Here is a 23101-nt window from a genome sequence, read left to right as displayed (position 1 = left end):
AACAACCAGTGACCCAAGGCAGGACATGTTGAATGACCACGGCCTCGTGCTCAGGGCAGAGGCAGGAACTGCCCTGGGTCTGTCAGGGGAGGCCATCTGCCAGGCTTGTGAGAGGACTTGCATCCAGGTACCCCCACCCCGGCGGGGGCGGGGGTGGGGGGACACTCAAAGCTACACACAGTAAACTCTTGGACCTAACACACCCAGAGGGGGCTGGACCAGTTGAGCCAGTCCTGTCTGCCTGTCTGAGACGTTGTCTGGGATTTTTTCTGGTTTTTTTTTTTTTTTTTTTTCTGGGAACACAAGGTATCAGAAGCATCCCTTGGCCCTCCCTGGCCCTCTGAATAGCTGGAAGAGATCAATAGAGGTGGTTGAACTCATCCATCTCGGGCAGCCTGCGGGTGTGCTGCCTGAGTCATCGGTTACTAAGGTGATATGCAAATCAAACCTTTGAAACCCCCAGCTACCAGCCCGGAGAAGAGTAGAAAACGTGCTCCTGGAGAAGTTTTCCCACTAACACAGCCCAAGGTCGTGGCCAGTCCAAGGCTAGGTTTGGGGACAGGCAGGGCCTGACTCCCACCAGCGAAAACGGTGCTGGGCCTGGGACAGAGGGCTGGGCCTCGGAGGCAAGCGCTTTTATTTTATGGTTCAGGAGAGAGGATCACCACCAGCCCCACCACCAGAGCGGGGCGGGGGGATTAGGGGAGGGGGTGGAGAGTGGAGAAGTGGCAGCCTTGGCGGTAAGGACTCCAGTGACAGGTGGGAGGGGGCGAAAAGGAGCCTGGGACAGTGTCTTCCTTGAGTCTTAAAGCAGACAAAAGAAAACAGAAAGAAAGAACAGAGAAACCAACTGGTAAGCACACACAGATCGAATTCTCTCCTTAGGATCCATAGCAGCGTGCGGCTAACAGCAAGCGTCCCCAGGGCCGCCGTGAACCCTCGGCCAATTCCACACCCCAGCAGCGCAGCTCCGCCAAAGCTGCCCTCAAAGCCACCAACTCCTGGCCCGCCGCCGCCGCAGACCGGGACCCGCTCCAGGACGGCGGTGACCGAGATCCGCGCAAGGAGTGGATTTGTGGGCGCGCTTCCGGGAGGAGTGGGGGAGGGGAGGGCGCCCCGAGACCCTCGCAGGCGCGGCGCGGGTGCGTCTCCCCCGGGCTCGCCTGGAGCCCCGCGTCTCCCCCCAACCACCACCCCCGCCAAGATGCTCTTACGTCCTCGTCGTCACAGTCGCTCCGTGCCTGGTACTGGAACCGGGGCCGGCCACCCGCGCCACCGCCGCCGCGCTCCCGGGGCGCCGCCGCGGGCGCCTGGGCTCCAAGGGGCTTGGGCCCCGCGCCGTCCTCCTCGGGCCCCTGGCCGCCCAGGAGGCGGCTCGCCTCCGGGGGCGCCGGGAAGGACCGCGAGGTGTTGATCTTGCCCGTGAACCTCTGGTACAGCGAAGCCATCGGTCTCCGCGCGCTCTCGCCGGCTGTCTTTGGGGCGTTTCTATATCGGCTTTCTCGCTCTCGGGCTCCCGCTCCCCACGCCCTCCGGGGGGAAAAGGGGAAGAAGAAGAAGAGGAGGCGGAGGAAAGGACGGCGGCAGCGCGCCGCTCCTCCCGCGCGCCACTCTCGAGTCGCCGCCGAGCGACCGCCTGGCTCAGCCTCCTCCGCCCCCTCCCCGGCGGCTCCGCCGAGCCGGGGTCTGGCGGTGTGTTCTCTTTCCCTTTGCTTTTCTGCTTTCAACTCCTCGCCACGGCCGCGTACGGCCTAATCAAAGCCACCGAAGGGAAGAAAACAACAGAAAACCATAAAGGGAGGGAAAATGCCTAGGCCCCGGAATTTGGCACCACCTAGAGCCCGGCGAGCATCCGGAGCGCATCTCCGCGCTCCCCCCGCCCCGGGTCCCCGCGCAGCTCCTCCTCCCAGCCTTCTCCCCACGCGGCCCTTCACCCCCGGGAACAGCGCCCGGGGAGCCCGGGGCTGGCCGCGAGGAGGCCGCGGAGCCATGCAGCTTGTGGGTGCGGGGGCGCGCTGGGGGGCTCCGGGCCACCGGGAGAGCGCACCCCGCCGTCTTCCGGGAGAGCGCAGCGAGGGAAGAGGCCCGCGATGGGGAGGGGGCGTGGGGGGCACGGAGGCAGGGGGCGGCACCCCCAGACGCAGGTCCTCGGTTCCGCGCGGGGCTGCGCTCCGCGTCCACGCGCTAGTATCGCTAGCTGCTGCAACCCCGGCGCCCTGCGGGGCGCTTCCCTTCGTGTTTCCCTTGCAGCTTTCCCTGCCTATCGTGAACCGGCAGTAGCCGAGACCCCTGAGGGTCGGTGCGCACGGGGGTTGATGGAGAGCAAACCGCAGGGCTGCAAGGGAGGGGGGTCGGGGTCGCGGCCTCCGATGAGCCCCCTTCTTTCCCAAACCAAGCTCTGCTCCGAAAACAGGTCCCAAGAAGAAGAGAAGGAAAAGGTCACAGAAGGCAGGCCAGGGCCGACCCGGGTGCGGTGGGGGGGTGCCTTCCGAGCAACTCAATCCAGCGCTTCTCCCGGCACACCCCACTTATTTGTGTGTATCGCGAACTTCATTTTCGTTTTCGATAAGCGTGTAAGCCTCAGCGGAGGCTAAAGCATTTGGTGATGCCTGCAACTTTTCCGAAGCCTGCTCCGCGCCGCCCCCAACCCCTGCACGGAGAGGAAGTGGGGAGCCCGGGGTGTGTGTTGGGGGGGCGACACCTACTGGGGCGCTCGGGTCTGGGTGCACAGGAGCTCTTCCTCTGCAGTAAAACGTGCTCCAGCGCCCCTGTGTGGAAAGACACCCACTGCGCCTGGGCGCTGGGCTCCAGCTCAGACCGCAGGCTGGCGTCTGGTTTGCCCCCTGCCTTTCGGGGTGGATTCCTCCCTCCTGTCCTGCTGGAGTGCGCGCCATCGTCCTGCTTGAGGATCTAGGGCCCTCCCTGCTGGTCTCGTCCCCGACCCCCCACCCCACCCCCGATCCTCCACGCGCAGCCCTTTCCCCCTTGTTGGCAGCCCTTGGCCTGGGATGGATCGTCCTGTCCTGAGCGGACTAGGACCCCACACTGCAGACCAGCTCACACCTGCCCCGGCGCTTCCCCGGTCCGTCCACTCCATGCAGATGTGGGCATCTTCACCTTCCAGCGGGACTCCCGCTCAGCCACGGTTTCCGCGACCACTTGAGAAGATGCCCAGGCCTGGGCCATTCGGGGGCCCCTACCGCAGGCTGCCAGCGCTTGTTGGGTCTGAGTCCAAGGCCACCTCCTGGCACCACTGTCCAAGCGCAGAAATCCCAGAGGGAAAGAGACCTTGCCGTCCCTTGTCCTAAAAACCTGCTGCCTCCTGTGGTGACCCAAGGAGGAAAGAGCAGATAAAACCAAGGAGGGTCTTGGAATGCAGGAATGGGAAAAGCAGACCCTCATGTCCTTCCCTCCCCTGTGTTGTAACTATTAATGGAACAGTATAACCTGTCTCCCCTCCTACCCCATAGGGAGGAGGTCTTTGCCCTACTCTTCCCCCACCCAGTATGCATGCTTCATCCAATCAGCAAATGACGCACAAGACCCCCATCCCACTTCTTGTACCCTGGGTATAAAAGTAGACTAAGGACCCCTGTAGGACACCAGTGCTCCCCTGAGCTGGCCCGCTCTTCTAACAGCGTCTCCCACTCTAATAAACTGTATTTCCCTCTCGTTCTGTCTCATGTCTGGAAATTCTTTTCCAACCCACGCCCGGCCTGGGACACCTCCCTCAGTGTCCTTGACTTGGGTGGAGACACTGGAAGTCCGCTGGGAGAGGACCCCTTCTGATCCCTCCCAAGCTCTCAGCCTAGCAAGTAGTCTTGTTTTAATTGAAATGTATACCACAGCTATCCTCTGTTTAATCCACTGTGGTTTCCTTCCACTAAGAAACAGAAGTGCATCTTAACATAGTTCAAAAACATGCTTCCCTTCCAGAAACCATAAAAACAAGTAGAATCAGTAACTGGACAGCTGGGGGCTCCCCCGCACTCCACAAGGCAGATGTGTCTCCCGCGGATCTGGGGGTGCCAGAGCATCCTGCCCCACTTGACTTTGAGGACAGAGGCCACAATTACAAGAACCATCCAGCTAAACCTTGAGTCATCACATTCAGATAAATAGAAAACCTTGCGTTCATCCCCCCTCCCCCGCCCAGCTGTGCTTCAGATCCATGAAACTGCTTTCCCAAACCGACTTGAAAGGAAAGGCCCCCCACTGCTGCTCACAGTGGCATCTAGATCTGACATCTCACTAAATATAGAGGCTGTGAGGGTCCCACTGATGGAGCACACACACATATATATTTATGAAAAGTCCATGTATATATTTACATGAATTGTGAGGAGAAGCAAGATGAATATTTCTTGTGGCAATATAGCTCATACAAGATATTTATATGGAAATAGTTTAGCTATTGCACACAATACTTTATAGATGTGTGTCTATCAACAAGGATAGAGTGAAAGGGAAATAAGGAAGACACGCAGGGTCTCTCACACTTGAAATTATATTTTCAAGCGAGCATGTAGGTCTTCGAGTTACAACTTGGCCAAATTGACAGGATGGGATGGCTGGATGGCATCACCGACTCAATGGGCATGAGTCTGAACAAACTCCAGGACACCACGAAGGACAGGGCAGCCTGGCGTACTGCAGTCCGTGGGGTCACAAAGAGCCAGACACGACTTAGTGACTGAACAGCACGCAGTAAAAATCTCAACTGAAGGATTCAGATGAAACGATGAGCCATTTTAATGTACAGTTATTTGTAAAGTGCAAAAAGCTATAAAGCCCATAGGCAACTGGGGCAAGAGCTGAGTACAGACTGGTGTCGAAAGAAGTGTATCTGAAAATTTATCAGGACAAATGGAGGGCAAGCAGCTGTTGCGATGCGCAGAGGCCAGCGTGATGTGAGGAGACAGGATAGTAATGAGGAAGCACCACAAGCTGCAAAGCTTCCTCGGTGCCATCTAAGAGATCTAGGGTCCATCGACCAACTTAAAAAGCACTGGGCTACCTTCCTCCACCTACGCACTGGATACAACTCATTCTAAAGCATGTTCTAGAGTTTGAATGTGAGTCTGTGCACACATGTCGGCGCGCGTGTATGCACTCACATACCCAACTCTGCCTTAAACACTGATACATGGCAGGGTCTCTTTGGATAGACTGTCAGAACTCTGAAGTTCCAAATGCAAAGAGGAAACTGGCTAATATTTTAGGATGAATGAAGTCTCAGTGGCACTTCATGATGCTATGAATTCATTCACTTATTGCCTTCAATAACCTTTTCAGAACCCCAACCTTTAAATAAGGAAAAAGATTCTGAAGGGTAGCAAAACTTCCCAGGGAGCGTGTAAACAGGCGCAGTGCTGCAGAAGGAAACTTGTCAATAACAGCCTCCACTCAACACTGAACGTCTTGGCTGCAGTCTGTAAAAGATTTCCATTCCTGCTCATTGGCTAAGTGTGGGAATCTATTTTCAAAAATGTTCTGTGGATTTCCTCACATCAAAATTTTAATCCCTCACTACGGCTTAAAACTCTGATCACCGACCCATTTTTTCCATCTAGTTTCATGATTATTTCTCCCTTCTTTATTAAAAGGTGGGAGTGTGTGTTTACTTTCCCTGGAACCAATTTACAAAACAAATATGGTAAATCATTGGAATTAGGCAGATGCTCCAAAATAGGATGGGTACTTATTTTTTTTAGTGACAATAAAGGGAACTTTCTGTTCTATACGCAAGCGAAGCATTGTAAAAATAGCAAACGTGTGTTAAGTCCAGCAGCCTAGGCATGCTTTTTATTACCTAAGAGGTTTTCTTATTTCTAGGAGAGAATTATGTCCTATAGTTTACTTGCCCTTTCTGTTGGAGGAGAACGAGGAGGACAGAACCTTGCTTAAAAGATTTTTATTCTTTCCCAAACACTGATACTCCAGAAAATGAAATGGCCAACTTGGCACACTCTGACAGAAAGGCTTCCCTAAAATACCGGGCATCAGGGTTTTTTAAATATCATCACATTGTATTCATACAAATGGAAAGAAATAAAACAAGTATTTTGGTTGCTTGAGAAAATACAGTACCAACTACATAAATACAGAGCACCCATTCTCTCGTGTACTCTCTCTTTAATTATTTCTTTGCAAGATGACTACCGAGAGGGATCCAGATGGTAAGACGGTAAGATGTCCTTTCCAAACTTTACCGATAGGAAAAGTCCAGCACAAGAAAAAGAAAAGGCCACTACTAGGTCTGGGCTTCCCTGGTGGCAAAGGACCTGCCTGCCAACGTGGGAGACTTGGGTTTGATCCCTGGGTCAGGAAGATCCCCTGGAGAAGGAAACGGCAAGCCACCCCAGTATTCTCGCCTGGGGAATCCCACGGACAGAAGAGCCTGGTGGGCTACAGTCCATGGGGTCGCAAAGATTCAGACACAACTGAGCGACTAAACAACAGCAAAAACAACTCCTGGCCTTAACACAAAGTTAAAGTACGAACTGAATTAACCTTGAGCTTTTTGAATTGATACTTCAAGATTAATATGTTTTAAAGGAAAACATTTATTTTAAGCCTGGCGGGCTACAGTCCATGGGGTTGCAAAGAGTCGGACATGACTGAGTGACTAGCGCTTTCATTTCACTTTCAACCAAAAGGCTTATGCTGAAATTAATATAGTTAAATGTTAATTTCCAGCAGCACATGTCCCTGCATGTTAGTACTGACTCTGCATTTGCTTGGTTTTCTCATACAGTCTGAAATATACATACAACTCTCTGCCCCAGGCAGCACCTGCTCAGGTGGACTTGGTCACTAATACACGTGGTGAAGCTGATCACCAAGTAAGTAAAACAACCGCTGATTCAACTAAGCCTGGTGGGGCTGTGGGAGCCCACCTTTCCTTCCTTTAGGGGTCCACTCGCTTCTGTCACCTCCAACCATGGACGCTGGGCCATGGCCTACTTCCTCCTTCCTCGCATCTCTCACCCTCCTATCTTCCCATCCTCTTTCTGCTCCTCTGTGGTCCCTGCCCTGGATCAATATCAGTAAACTGCATTTTTTTTTCTTTAAAAATTCCTTGCTGTGCTCTAAATACTTATAAGAATTTGCTTTTCACTAGCAACGCTGCCTCAGAAAGTATCTAAATAATCATGTTAGCCCCTAGAGGAGGCACCAACCTCTGTTCCCATTTTCTGATGCTTCAGTGAGAGCTCCACCATGTTTCCCAAGGCTCCTAAGATTTTTAGAGCATGGGCTCCAGAAGACAGCCGTTGTTTCTGTCTGTCCCTGGCGATCGCTGGAGAGCAGCCGCGTCGTCATCTAAAACGTCTTCATTCATACACCTTGCACCATTAGATTAAAAGGAAGGCGACTTCTGCTCTGGAATGCACCCACAGCTCCTTGCCTTTCAAACCACGCACTTCCCCGGGCCCAGTGAATTAAGTTGAATCGGCTTCTAATGTTAAAGTGACATTAACGAGCCTCTGCAACTCAGTGCTTCCCTTTTTAAACCAACAGAGGTGATGGTTGGGTTCTGGAAGGAGAAAAAGCTTTTATCTGCTCTCTCTTGTGACCGATGGCTGGCATTTCGAAGGACCGAGTCTGGGTTTGACTCTAATGGTAAATGTGAAACCGGCTTGAAAGGACAGGGCTCAGACCCTCACTGAGGGTTATTCTTCATCATGTCACCCAAAGGGATTCTTAGGTTTTCACTGGAAAGGAGCAATGGAATAGAAAAGAAGAGATAGAAACAGGATCATTCAAATACCGAGTCTCCTTCAGAGAGTAGAAAACAGAGCTACTGCTGATTCATTCATCCTACCATGTAAATTCCACTCAACTGCAGGCCAGCAGAACTGCAGCATATGGAAAACCATCTACTGGGGGTTTCCCATATCTTAAGTTCTTGGCTAAGTGCTTTGCACACATTAAATCCTTTAATTGTCACAATCACCATTATTCACTTGGACTTCCCTGGTGGTGCTACTGGTAAAGAAGCCACCTGCCAATGCAGGAGACATAAGAGACACGAGTTCGATCCCTGGGTCAGGAGGGTATGACAACCCATTCCAGTATGCTTACCTAGATAATCCCATGGACAGAGGAGCCTGGCGGGTTACAGTCCATGGGGTCACAAAGAATCAGACCCGACTGAGCAACTAAGAATGGATACCTAAGGAATGGGAGGGAACATGATGTAGCCCTTAAATGTGTTACAGAGCTAAATTATAGGGACGCCGAGGTGTGAGGCTGATGCAGTCTATGAGCCAGAAATAGCACAAGAAGCTGAGTGCAGCCCAGGGAACGGGCGTTCAGATGCAGGCACTGCATGTTTCCAGCAACCTGGCAGCTGCCTTCTAGACACGGAGGGGGACAGGAGGGGGCTTCCTCTGATCGGTGAAGAGTGGCAATGGGATGCCTTAGAGAGTCAGGGCCAGAAGCCATCCCTGAGGCTGGCCAGGGATCGGGCAGGGCCACCTGCCTCCTGGACGTCCATTTGGTCGAATCTGAATCTGCAGAAGTCCCTTTAACGCCCCTGTCCTGTCCATCTTACCCTGCCTCAGCCGCTGCCAGAGTGAAGACCGTACCCTTGCGTTGAGGCATTGTCTGGAATAGCATCAAGAAAAAAATCATTAGACATAAGTGAGGTCTTATGGTGCAGCACGGGGAGCTCTGCTCAGTTAGGTGGCAGCCTGGATGGGAGGGGAGTTCAGGGGAGAATGGACACGCGTATGTGTATGCTGAGTCTCAAATGATCACAGCCTTGTTGCTCGGCCATGCTCCAACACAAAACAGAAAGTTCAGAAAAAGGAACAGGCAATAAAAGCTAGCTAGCATTTAGAAAAATAAATAAATCACACAAGTGTCACCCATTAAAAAAGAAAGGAATGAGGTCTGAGTGAAAAGAAAAACAGACAAGCCTTGGCCAATGGCGCATGCGCCAGAAGACACACCAGCCTTTTAAGTGTGCGATGGGGCTGTCCCGGCAACATGGGCCGTCCCGGCAACATCGGCCCCTTCCCGGGCCACAACACAGCTGGATGCATGACAGCATCTCCAAGCCACGGGTTTCTGGGTCCTGATGATTCATCTTCAGGGTAAGCCGTTGCTTCCATACTCACAACTGTGATGGACTGGAATGTTGTTCAGAAAACATCCACCGACCCCGGACGCCTTTGGAGCTCTACTTCCAGCAGGACCCTATGGCTTGTTCTGGCCAACGGACTGTAAATGGACCCGATGCAGGCAGAGACCTTCAAGGTGTTTTCATAACCTGGCTGACGTCTCGCACCCAGGTGGCCTGCCCTCTAAGAACACAGCCTGGGTAATTGTAGCCCCTTCAGCGTGGCCTCCACAATGAACACACTCAGGAGAGACTTGAATCCAACCCCTGGTTTTGGAGTTAAGCTCAGGGATCAGGGAACACAATGCAGAACCTCCCAGCTGAGCCCAGGGCAGACCAGCCGTATCCTGACTGACCAGCAGAAACGGGAACCTGGATCTTACGTAAGCCATGGCATTTGGGATGATTTCTTATACTTGCATCATGCTATATGTCATGTTCTGGCTCACTAAAACTAAAATCAAATCCATGCAAAAAATTGAACCGCTAATGTCGGTGCTCATTGTAAGCATTTAACTTCTTCATCCAGTAGCTATCTAAATGTCCACCATGTCCCGGTCATCGTTCTGTTTTATGTTCTAGGGAAGAGGTGAATATCTAAAATGAACATAGTTCTTGCCTTCATGCAGATTATAGTCAGCCCTCCTCTCAGTGGAGATGGACTGATGCTCTAAACTACATGGCTGCATTGATAAGGCCATCCTTTCATGAAAAGATGTAACTTTCTCTATTTATTCCTCCTTTTGGTACATTTACAGCCCTGGCGGTTTTATTAGAAAAAGACTGTCAGAAACCTAGACCACAAATATGTTCCTAATAATGGTCTAGTTATTGACTGTAGAAGCACGAAGAACTTCAGTTCAGTTCAGTTCAGTCCCTCAGTCGTGTCCGACTCTTTGCAACCCCACGGACCGCAGCACACCAGGCCTCCCAGTCCATCACTAAGAGCATGTTCAGCCCCGAATCACAGAGGCTCTCAAAGAATCACACCTGGGCTAGGCACGAAAGGAACATTGAGAAATCTGTTAGGATGTGAATTCTGGGTCCCATCCCAAACCTACTGAATCAGAAACTCAGGTTGGGCCCAGTAATCTGTAAGTTTAATAATCTCACCAGGCAGTTCTGATGAGCACTCGAGTTTGAAAAACCAAGCTGCACTAGAATAATCCCTAGAGCAGGTTTCTAAACAGCACCCAGGTGAGCTGAACGATTCTCAGAATGTTTGTTGATTTTCAGGAAACGGCTTACCCATTTAAAGCACAGAACAGGCATTCTCCAGAGGGTAAGAATTTTTCCAGAATGAACAAAGGCCAGTCTTTCTCACTTAAAGGGGGGTTATCTTGACAGTTCATTCAAATCCAAAATATGCAGTTGGCCAAAAAGTGTCTCTGTGGCCATAAACAGACACCAACCATATGGCCAAAGCTAAGGTCCATTCCTGGTGGGACTCATCTCAGAGAGACTTTGATTCTGTACTGAGTCGACAGCCTCTCCCATCTTGCCAGAATATATGCAGTTTAGCAGACAAGCTCTGCAGAATTTCAAGAAACAAAACACCTTACTTTCAAAAATTGATTTCATTAAAAATCCTCAGTGCCTCTGGTTTAGACTCATTGCTTTTTTAATGCAATAAAAAAAATCTTGAATTAAAAATCAATGAAGTTAATAAACACATTCAAGTTGAAAACCAACTTTTATGAACTTAATTTTCCTGAATCTACTCCTTTAGGACACATTAAGGTGCTCAATATAAAACCCATTTTTTTCACCATCACTTAAATTTCCTCCAAATTTCCATGCAACATACTTAAAATTTTAAAATAGGCTGATGCAACTTTAGGTGGTTCGTTTTTGTTAAATTGTAATACATTCTCTGACCCACGCACACATGGTTAATATTTATGGCTAATCATTAATGTACACACACAATAGATCCTATGAAGTACGGGAACTAACCCAGAGGAATAAAATAAACTTTAAGCCTGGTGCTCTGTATCTTCACAGGGCCTTGAGCAAATACAAGAGATATCAATGCAAAACCCTGGTTCCTGCATATATGATATGTCAGATATGGTGCAGAGGACTCTCATTAATGAAAACAGATTATATTAGGGCAATAAAACTAAAATAAAGCCACTCATTTGCTTCACATGGGTAATTCAATTCACTGTGCACTGTAACTCTATCAACTCTGCTATACCCATCTCTGACCAATTTCCTTCTCATAAAAGGGAGAAATAGGCTTGTCTATACTACTAATTGCATTTCAGATCATTTTAATTTGGAACTCAAAAACAGTAATTCTCCTAACAATTGCTTATATTTATATTCTGCTTGACAGGTAAACAGAAATTGCCTGTTGGCTAAATAAATCCATGAGTCACAAAAGCCTGCAATCTGAACAGATTTTTCCTCACTCACAGCAAAACCAATGTTGACTCTGCTCTAAATAGCATGAGGTGGGTCCTATTCATTCCTAGATTGAGCTTGGAGTCTCTGATGGGTCTCATTACCTCATCGTCCACATTGCACCCATAATCCCCACCATGACTTCTTTATAAGTCAGCATATCCAGATTGCATCATCGACACAGGACACTTTCAGTCTTCATGAGAAAGGGTGAATAAATTGATGCTTTCAAGGGACTCTGATCCTGAGCTATCTTATGGTAAAGAAGCTATCCATACAGCAGGATAGGGCTATATGGATGTATGTGTTCCAGCATTCCTTTATTCCTCTCTCTCTAAGACCTCTAACATACCTAACCTCAGCTCAACTCTAAATGAGATGTAAATGGTTGGTTGCGATCTAAATGAATTCTGAAGTTTCAAATCGAGCTATTCAAATTCATAAGAGAAATATCTTCCTTGAGTACTTAATAGACTCAAAAAAATATTTTATGATTATTAAGTCTAAATATACGGTGGTGGAATAGAATACAAAATTCATGACTGTGCTAAGATAGAGAGTAAGACTTCAAATAAGTTAGCGCCTTACATCAGACCCTCAAGGTGGGATTCCTGTGGCATGATGAGCACTCTCGTGGAAAAACTTGGACTGAGAACTGGTCTAACCTTATACCCACTGATCACATCTGCATTTTATCATTTTCCAATCAAATAACATGAACAACTTCACAGACAACTACTGGTTCCCTGGCAAAGCAGGCGGTCTGTTTGGAATTCTCCACGTGACAAAAAACAGTGCCTTGACATGATGGTGCCTCAGAGCGCAGACCAACTCCGTGGATGAGCCTCTGGCCCTCGGCCTCTGCGCCTGCATGCATGCGTGCTCGCCACTCAGCCGTGTCTGACTCTTTGTGACCCCATGGACTGTAGCCACCAGGCTCCTCTGTCCATGGGACTTCCCAGGTAAGGATACTGGAGTGGGTTACATTTCCTCCTCCAGGGGATCTTCCTGACCCAAGGATCCAACCTGCATCTCCTGCATCTCCTGCACTGCAGGTGAATTCTTTACCACTGAGCCACCAAGGAAGCCCTCCCTGCCTTTGGTCTCCACTTCTGATTAAAGCGGAAGGATGGTGATTTCCTAGGCCAACCAGCAACAGCTCCAGGAAGAGAATGGAAGCAAGTGATTCACAGATCCTGCCATCTCCCTTTGATGCCATTGATCTTTGCAGGAGAAAGAAATCATCATCACTAAGACAAATGCAATTCTGGTTTTGTAGTTCCTGGACCATATCTTATTGTTTCCCTGTACGATACTGGCCACATTAAAGAGTTCTCTGAAGATACATCTCATTGTTTATTTACTTAAAAGAACCCTTAGATTTGTATTACACTTTATACTGGGAAAAGGCTGGATATTATTCATTACATGAGTGCTTTGGAGAAAGAAAGAGCTTTGTTTATTTTCCAGAGGAAATTACAGAAAAGTTACACTCCCATTCTTTCCCACTTTCTGACCGTCTCCTCTTAATTTGAGGAATTTCTGTCCTAAAATTAAGGGTGCCTACTTGGCTAAAGAAATATAAAGAACTTTCTGTATGGCAATGGGAAGAGTTTTGTCCTCCTGGATAGAGGATAGTGGCATGAGAAAGGACCTCTTCCCTCTACCCCCAGCACTAACCCTCTAGTTTATTGTCTCTGAACACAGTTGTATGAGGCCTGAAAGGCAAGGAGCTACTGCAGCCTCTTTGTGGCCATGAGAAAAGAGTCAACTGCTTGCTCTGATGTAGAGAAAGAGCCCCAAAGGAATGGAGCTCGTAAACTAAACCCAGAGCAGTCTCCCAACTAGAGACCCCTGTTTTACCCCCTTTCAGTAGGAATAGCTACTCAGCCCAAAGTGCTGCTAACAGACACAGACCCTGACTCTTCCTCGGTGGCTCTTTGAATGAGGAGAATTCACTAAGCATCGGTTTTCTCATCTACAGCATGAAGATGATAAGAGAGGCTACTCCTACCAGCTTTATCTACTACACGGGGCTCCTGAGAGGTTCCAATCCATTGCTTTTATAAGGGAAAATGAAAACTTCTTATATATACCTAATCTTTGGGAGAACAGGGGCTGCCTATGGTTCATACTCTACAAGACACATCACTGAACTTTTTCACCTGATTCTTCTTGTCCATGACTCTGCATTTGGACTTCTTGTTGATTTTGACAGCGTCTTCCACCTAGAGTACTTGATAGAACGTATTTTTCAATTATCAAAAGCCTGAGTGAACTTCCTTGGTTAGCAACTCTGTTTATTATCACATATATGCTTGATGCTTCCTCATTCCACAAGGAGAGGACAACAGAGGATTTGTGATTGGAATCCTCCTAGAGTTTTCTCTATGAGCCTCTCCCTTTGTGAAAGAAAGTGAAAAGTGTTAATTACTCAGTCATGGTTCTCTAGGCAAGAATACTGGGGTGGGTAGCCATTCCCTTCTCCAGGGGATCTTCCTGGACCAGGGATAAAACCCAGGTCTCCTGCCTTGCAGGCAGATTCTTTACCATCCAAGCCACCAGGGAAGCCCAACAAGAGAAGGTGCTATTTTTGTTTTTCTTTTAACTGCACTGCACAGCATGGGGGATCTTAGTTCCCCAACTAGGAATCAAACTTGCCACCACTGCAATGGAAGCACAGAGTCTTAATCATTGGGCTGACAGGGAAGTGCAGTGAAGAAAAGCTATGACTGACGTAGGACAGCGTGTTAAAAAGCAGAGACATTACTTTGCTAACAAAGGCCCACCTAGTCAAAGTGATGGTTTTTCCAGTACTCATGTATGGATGTGAGAGTTGGACTATAAAGAAAGCTGAGCACCGAACAACTGATGCTTTTGAACTATGGTGTGAAGACTCTTGAGAGTCCCTTGGGCAGCAAGGAGATCCAACCAGTCCATCCTAAAGGAAATCAGTTCTGAATATTCATTGGAAGGGCTGATACTGAAGCTGAAACTCCAATACTTTGGCCACCTGATGCGAAGAACTGACTCATTAGAAAAGACCCTGATGCTGGGAAGATTGAAGGCAGGAGGAGAAGGGGATGACAGAGGATGAGATGGTTGGATGGCAACACTTACTCAATAGACATGAATTTGGGCAAGCCCCAGGAGATGATGAAGAACAGAGAGCCCTGGCGTGCTGCAGTCCATGGGGTCGCAGAGTCGGACATGACTGAGCAACTGAACTGATCAAAAGCCTTTATTCACATGGCGTGAAGAAACATGTTCTGTCAGATATTTTACATTTAGGGTTGATAAAGCCAGAAAGAAGTAGTGTGGATCCAAAACAAGGAGGGGAGAAGGGAGCAGAGAGTCATTGCTTTACCAAATGAAATCATAATATTATAATTTTTGTGTAGACCAGCACGCTATACTCAAAATATGCTCCAATAGGCAGTTTCTTTGCCTCAAAGAGGCTCCTAAGAAGCAGACTTTGACTTGGCATCAGAAGAACCCATTTAGAAGCCATGCAACCAGGGCTGCTGCAAGCTGAAAGATAGTGGGCTTGGAACCCTCTAGCCCACGGGAGGAGGAGAGCGGGCTGTGCCCCATGCAGGCAGGGCTTGCGTTCTGAGCGCTAGGAACCAGTGAAAGCAAAAGTGCAAGTCACTCAGGCGTGTCCGACTCTGCGACCCCATGGACTTAATACAGCCCATAGAGTCCTCCAGGCCAGAATACTGGAGTGGGTAGCCTTTCCCTTCTCCAGGGGACTAGGAACCAGAGTAATGGTCAAAAATACAAGAAAAGGTATTCCAGTTCCAATGGACATATAGAACTTCGCATTCAGAATATCTGGGAAGAAACTTATTTTAGTACACATACATGTTTTTAATACTTTACAAAGTTAATCTCTCGAGTTGCCTTTTGGAATTGCACGTAGGAGGGGTAATGCCTTTGCATCTTAATCAAGCCTACAGAGTCAGTGCTAAAAGGGAGTTGACTATACATTTTGCTCCAGGTTGATCAGCCTCCTGTGTATCAAAGGCAAGGACCAGTAATATTTCGGATAAAATTTTTTTAATTTTTACAGAACTTGGAGTTGAGAGAAGAAAGCAAGAAAAACAGGTTCATAAAGTGCATTCATTCCCTTTATCTTGCAGCCTGTTTTGATTGTTTGGATCTTGTGCATTGTTTGTTCTGTGTTTCGATCCAGGGGATGGACAGAACACAAGGAAAATAAATACATTTCTCACAGTCTCATGGGCCTCTCTTTTATTTTCATTTCTTCTCACAGCATCTCCTCGCAGTCCTTCCACACCAAAAGCACCCTCGTGACAGCATCCTTACCATTTCAAAACAACTCAGCACATCCTGTCCACCTACTGCTGTTTATTTCGATAACCCTTTGATGAATTCAATCAACTGCAAAAATGAAAGCAACACAACAAACAACAGAAAAGACAAAGCAACACAAGACAGGCTTCTGATCGTGCTGATTTTGGGCACGCAGAGAGCAACTCCAAGCTTGACGCTGCCGCTTGAGGGTGCTATGGGAGCTCAGAAAGGCAAGCTGTGCTCAGCCCTGGATGGCTAGGGCAGCCCTTCATTCTGATCACACCATTTCTGCATTCAACGGATCACACAGGAAGCGAGGCAGCCTCTTAGAAGACTTTTGTTTCCTAGGAAAAGGAAGGCTGCTGTTCTGTTTTCATGCTTTAAATGCTTTCAGAAAACTAAAATCAGGTCAAAATGAACCATGACTCTGTCTTCATTTGTTGAAGACTCAGATATTCTGGGGAGGGGACGGTGGGCACAATAAAGAACTGAATTCCCATTTATCATGGAGGACAGACAGACTGATGGGTTTGTGTGCCAAGAATTTCACGGCTCAGGAGGGGTCCTGGATCCCCTGTGGTCTTTCTTATCCACTGGACCCTCACTACATGGGATACCAAATTGGCATGAGTGATGTCAGGGCAGCAATGGGGCTACTGAGAGGCAGTGATGGACTGGATTATAAACAAGCATTATTTGACCTAGATTGGCTTATTCCATCTATTACTTTCTCCTTCTCCCCTCTTCCTCCCTCCTCCCTCTAGATAAAAAGAAACCCAGAGAGCAGAAGCTATGCTGTGATAGCTGACATCCTTTCCAAAAAACATGTGGAATAAATTCAGCACCTCGGAGAGCAGTCTGGCAACAGTTAGGTCTGCACAAGTCTTTGTGGAAATTTGAATGCTATGATCTTTGAAAAGTTATTCATTAATTTAGAAAACACTGGTTTACAATTCATTTTCAGTCAGGCTTTAAAACATGCATGTCTTCATACACATAAGGGATCTCAGAAGCTAGGACATCGGTAGGTCCAATGATACGTGTAAATGAACTCAATTTATTTGTAAACTTTCCATCCTTGAGGAGTTTTGTTCATGAATGTTAATAGATTCAACTGAGGGAAAGCTTTATAACCATATGTTTTACATGCATCATAATATTTAATAATTTTATAAGTCCTGTGATGTCGCTATTACCAAGATGGGGTTCCAACTGAGGGTGACACTCTACAGGAATATCCCCACTATATTTCTGTCCACTTCTGTCATTTTGATGAGCTGTGCACTAAAGCACATCTCAGGAAGATGTCAAATTGAATTTCCAGATGGCATAATCATAGCCTTACTTCAAAGTCCAGCTCAACAGTCTATCAAATGATTTTTCAGAAGTTACTAATTGTCCTGCTGGATTGTCATGACATCTCCAAGCATTTGCCTTACAAAGTACATCACTCTCTATCTTGTGCTATTCATTCATTTATTCACCCATCACACATTACAGAGCCTCAATATGGCTGACCATTATCTCCTCCATCAGATGTTCCTTAAGATATGCATCTAATTGAGGTTCAAGTGAGGAGCTCTGTTGTATACAGAGAAGGTTCTCTAATTAGAGGAAAGTTCATTTAAGCCCCAATTATCTACACAATTTTCACAGAGGTGGTCTTCTGGAAGATACTGTGTTGGAGTTGGTTGGGAGATGCTCTGATTGGTGACTGCTGAGACCCCAGTGATGTAAAGATGCTATATTGTTCACAATAGCACCTTTCAGAAGTGACGGGCCACAGTCCATAGGTATGCCATGCTAGTTATGAAACCAGTGTATGAGTTTAAAGAAGAACGTGAAAACCTGCCACTCCATGCGTTCTCTTCCTGCAGGTATGCGGGGCTCCTCCCAGTGCTGGGTACCTGCCTTGGGTCTCCTGCCCCAGGGTACAAGCTCCTTGAGAGGAGAAACTGCTTCCATTTCCCTTACTGTTCATACCAGTGTCTATTGCAGTGCTTGGAACACGGGACACGAGCAATGAACATTGGTCAAAGTCATGAAAAGGTCCAAAACAACAACAATAAAGGTGTGGCAGACAAGTCTTGGTTGCCTATCATATCAACGATCCACTGAAGCAAGTTTAGATAGTGTTTCCCTGAATTTATCAATATGTACTGGGGCATGGCTTCTAACACCCTAGATTCCCAAGGTAAATAGAGAAAGACAAATAATTTGATAGCCACCAAGCAACTTGCTAACATCTGTTGGATCATTGAAAAAGAAAGAGAATAGAGAAAAACATCTACTTTTGCCTTATTATTTACGCCAAAGCCTTGACTGTGTAGATCACAACAAACTGTGGAAAAGTTTTTAAGAGATGGGAATACCATACAACCTGACCTGCTTCCTGAGAAATCTGTATGCAGGTCAAGAAGCAACAGTTAGAACTGGACATGGAACAACAGACTGGTTCCAAATTGGGAAAGGAGTACATCAAGGCTGTATATTGTCACCCTGCTTATTTAACGTATATGCAGAGTACATCATGCGAAATGCAAGGCTGGATGAATACAAGCTGGAATCAGGATTGCTGGGAGAAATATCAATAACCTCAGATATGCAGATGACACCAACCTTATGGCAGAAAGTGAAGAACTAAAGAGCTTCTTGATGAAAGTGAAAGAGGAGAGTGAAAAAGCTGGGTTAAAACTCAACATTCAAAAAACTAAGATCATGGCATCCAGTTCCATCACTTCAAGGCAAATAGATGGGAAAACAATGGAAAAGTGAGAAACTTTAATTTGGGAGGCTCCAAAATCACTGAAGATGGTGACTGCAGTCATGAAATTAAAAGATGCTTGCTCCTTGGAAGAAAAGCTATGACCAACCTAGATATATTAAAAAGTAGAGACATTACTTTGTTAACAAAGGTCCATCTAGTCAAAACTATGGTTTTTCTAGTAGTCATGTACAGATGTGAGAGTTAGACTATAAAGAAAGTTGAGCACCAAAGAATTGATGTTTTTGAACTGTGTTGTTGGTGAAAACCCTTGAGAGAGTCCCTTGGGCTGCAAGGATATCCAACCAGTCAATCCTAAAGGAAATCAGTTCTGAATACTCATTAGAAGGACTGATTCTGAAGCTGAAACTCTAATACTCTGGTCACCTGATGTGAAGAACTGACTCATTGGAAAATACCTTGATACTGGGAAAGATTGAGAGCAGGAGGAGAAGGGGATGACAGAGGATGAGATGGTTGGATGGCTTCATGGACTCAATGGGCATGAGTTTGAGCAAGTTCCAGGAGTTGGTGATGGACAGGGAAGACTGGCAGGCTGCAGTTCATGGGGTCACAAAGACTCAGACATGACTGAGAGACTGAATTGAACTGAACTGAAGCAAAACCTCTGGGTATACCTGTTATCAAGATGGGTTTCCTCATAATTCACTGAGGAAAGGCATTCACTGCACCGGGGCTGGGCAGTCACTTTACCTTCTAGTTGTTGTTCGGTCATTCAGCTGTGCCCAACTCTTTGTGACCCCATGGACTGTAACCCATCATGGTTCTCTGTCCATGGGATTTCCCAGGCAAGAATACTGGAGTGGGTTACCTCCACATAGCCTTCATAGCCTTCAGGAATGAACTCATCTTTCATATGGAGGAGGTTTAACAGCGTGAAGAGTGAAAAGCCTTTCCTTTGAGATTTTTGTTTGTTTTAGTGGCAAATAATTTATCTTTAATGGCTAATGAAAATGTATCCTAGAGAAACTAATATTGCACAATTCCACTTAAAACAGGTATTATATTATATAAATCTCTCCAGTGTGGTTTATCTATCCAAAATGGAATTAATACCATTGATAAGAAGCCAATGTAATATTTCCATATTATGAAGTTAACTGATTTTTTATATATACTAGTGATGTCAAATGCTTAGTTATTCACTTACATATTCATCTATTGCTATTGTTTATTCCCTATGTCATGCTTGACTCTTTGTGACCCCATGGACTGCAGCACACCAGGCTGCCCTATCTTTCACCTGGAGTTTGCTCAAATTCATGTCCATTGTATCAGTGATGCCATCCTACCATCTCGCCCCCTGTCATCCCCTTGTTCTCCTGCCCTCAATCTTTCCCAGCATCAGGGTCTTTTCAAAGGAGTCAGTTCTTGGCCTCAGGTGGCCAAAGTATTGGGGCTTCAGTGTCAGAATCAGTCATTAAGTCATTTTAAAAGATTAAATGCTGATAATTATAGCAACAGTGATTCGTTTTTTAAAACTCAATAAAGATTTGCTGGAAGGGCTCCCTTTGAACCTTGGAAAAATACATGTGGCTCCAGGCCAGAGCCTCTGGATGAGCCTGCTCTGTGGTCCTGGGAGACTCTGACTATTGGTCTCAAACAATGATTCTGTCTCAGGGAACACTTGAGAATTCTAGCAGGGAAAATGAATTTGTAGAATGTAAACCGACTGAAATCTTTCCTCCAAGGTACCTGTCAGGGTCAATATTGGTCACAGTCAACTACCTCTCTCCTCTCTGGTGCCTGTCATCCCACCAACTTCAAAGCGGCTCAGACACGGTCCACTCCTGATATTGTCATTAACATGACTTTTCACTCAGCCTAGAGATCTCAAATGTTTGCATTAAGATGCCCGGGTCTAAGTCAACCATGAACTGGAAAGACTAAGGAAGATGCAACAACCAACATTATAGTTTTGAAAAGTTAGTCACTCAGCTGTGTCCAACTCTTTGCGATCCTATGGACTATAGCCTGCTCCTGTAGCTCCTCTGTCCATGGAATTCTCCAGGCAAGAATACTGGAGTGGATTGCTATTTCCTTCTACAGGGTATCTTCCTAACCCAGGGATTGAACCCAGGTATCCTGCATTGCAGGCAGATTCTTTATGATTTGAGCCACCAGGGCCACTTAATATTCTTGAATGTCATTCTCAAATCGATTGCTTCTTGTCTTCCATTTGCATTGGGATATCATTTCCATTGAGATTTCTGATGAGCAGATATGTTCACCAAAGACGTGCCTGTTGGGTTTCTAGATCCCAAGGAATGTCACCTCCTCACTGAAACATGCATCATGTATGAATCGTGCAAACATTGGTGCAAAGTTGGTCACGCCTTTCACCATGCCATCTCACTGCACATAATGAGTCTTCCATGGACAGTGAAGTACAGCAAGTGACGAACAGAAATTTTAAAATTTGGAAAAATACCTCCTTGCTTGAATGAGTAGAATGTTTGCCATATAGGGAAGTCGGGTGAGCATGTAGCCCTGCTTCCTGAGGAGGTGTAAAAATGGGGGTACGATGGGGCTCTTTCCACATCTCGCTGGCCCATGAATAATGGAAGCCACCACCAGATGACTGCACAAATGTCAGGAAAAACCCCTAACTCAGGGTCTCCAACGTGCTGTAGACAAGACACTTGAAACTCAGTTCCTCCAGGCTTCTCACCGGAGAGAGGAGAGATTAACAGGCTTTTCAGAGGATTATTAAAACTGTTAAGTAAACTTCTTATATGATGTTTAACACACACACACACACACACACACACACACACACACACACGGGTTTTCATCAGTCTCCCTAGGGCTATACCATGACTATTCTTTCACTGGGTGGTTCAGCCAGTGGGTTCACATTTATAAAACAATCTATTCATTTCTTTTAAAAGACTTTATGTTTGCCAAGGTCTCCCACATCAAGGAGAGCTGCTCTCTTATTTTCATCAATATAGCTAATAAATATATCGTACCGAGGATGTAAAAAAGGGCAAATGGTACCAAGACGATCTATGGGAATCATCTTTGTGGATATCTGTGGATGAAACATGATTTAAAAACACTCAGTCTGTGCCTCTGCTATAATCTTGAGCTTCTTGATGCTTTTACATCTTCCATATAGCCTTCCTAGGTGTGTTTAAGTTGATAAATGTCTCTCTGGAGAAAAGCATCATGCTAGAAGATCAGTGCCTACAGATGGAATTTGTACATCAGAAGCTGGGTGCCTCAATCCCCTGGTTTTACTACCATCATCGCAAGTAATTCCTGCAAGGAAAATAAAATATTTCCTGTACTTGGATAAGGGGCAGAAAGGAAATAAAATACATTAGTAGTGTACTGGAGACATCACTTCAGGCTGCGTTACTGGTTCATTATCCATAATGAATGAAATGATTCACATAATTTAACATTGAAAGCCTAAGTGATTACTATTATTGTATCACTGTTACATCTGAAAGGTGATGAAATCCATGTTGCTTACTTAAGTCTTAAAATAAATCCATTACTTGACCCTACCATGGTTCTTTTCTAACGGAGCCTCTTCACTTTCTCACTCAAAGATGGCTTAGAAGAGGACAGTGTCCACTGAAGCCAAGCAATGAGTTAGTCAGCAATTGCTCCACAAAGGAAGGGTATAGACTGCACCCTCAAAATGTGAACCTCAGGAAATATCCTTAAGGCTGAAAATCATAGAGCACAAAGGGTTTTCTGGTCCAAGAGCCTCAGGATTAGGTGGGAAGGGTACTCTTGAAGGAAACCAAGACACAGAAACAGGCCAAGTAGAAGCTGTGGACTCTGGCCATCTTGTCTATGTTTTAGCTTCAGAAAAGTCTCAATTTGAATTGGGTGGGTGTGGGACTTTGAATTCAATCAGTGAACAGAACTGGCCAAATAAACTGATGGCTTAATCTTTTCAATTTTCTATTTGTTGAGTTTTTATGAGACAAATATAGCCTTCAAATAAGTCGGTGAGAAAAGAGAAAGGAGAATAAAAACAGAAGTGAAATTGAAGTGAATCGCAAATGCCAAGATGACTGAAGAGAGACACAAACAATGCCCAGACATTTGCAAGGATAACTTATCTGTCCTTGGCTGGTTTCACACCTTTAGACCGTTGGAAGACAGCACTACATATACTGATGCCTGCTCTAAGAATGGATTCATAATTTGTATTAATGAAAAGGGAAGAGAAGTATTGGATAGTTGAGTGATGCATATCAAGCTCAAAAAACTGCCTTAAGTCAAAAGCAGAGTAAAAGAAGAACCATTGATCTCAACACACACACAAGGAAGGAAGGAGGGAGGGAAGGAGAAAGAGAAACAGGAAGGAAGGAAGACCCATACATTTAAGGACCTTGGCCATGGAGAAAGGAATTGTGGCAGCCGCAGCGGTGTGCAGAAGTGGCATAAAGGCACGGTGGGGTTTGGAGCAGTGAGTGTGGTAGACGCTTCACATCCCCATC

At 46.5% G+C, this 23101-nt stretch overlaps 1 protein-coding gene across 1 annotated transcript in view; it reads right to left on the bottom strand.

The window, feature by feature from the left end:
• DPP6 (dipeptidyl peptidase like 6) overlaps nt 1–1448 on the bottom strand; it is a 778594-nt gene extending 777146 nt beyond the window's left edge. The window contains exon 1 of the mRNA XM_065939554.1: nt 1215–1448. Within this exon, the coding sequence (XP_065795626.1) occupies nt 1215–1448 (234 nt within the window). The remainder of the gene's footprint in view (nt 1–1214) is intronic.
• Between the last annotated feature and the right edge of the window lie 21653 nt (nt 1449–23101).

This window comes from Muntiacus reevesi, chromosome 6, assembly GCF_963930625.1.
Source record: "Muntiacus reevesi chromosome 6, mMunRee1.1, whole genome shotgun sequence".
NCBI lineage: Eukaryota > Metazoa > Chordata > Mammalia > Artiodactyla > Cervidae > Muntiacus > Muntiacus reevesi.
This window is presented reverse-complemented; position numbering and strand designations above follow the sequence as displayed.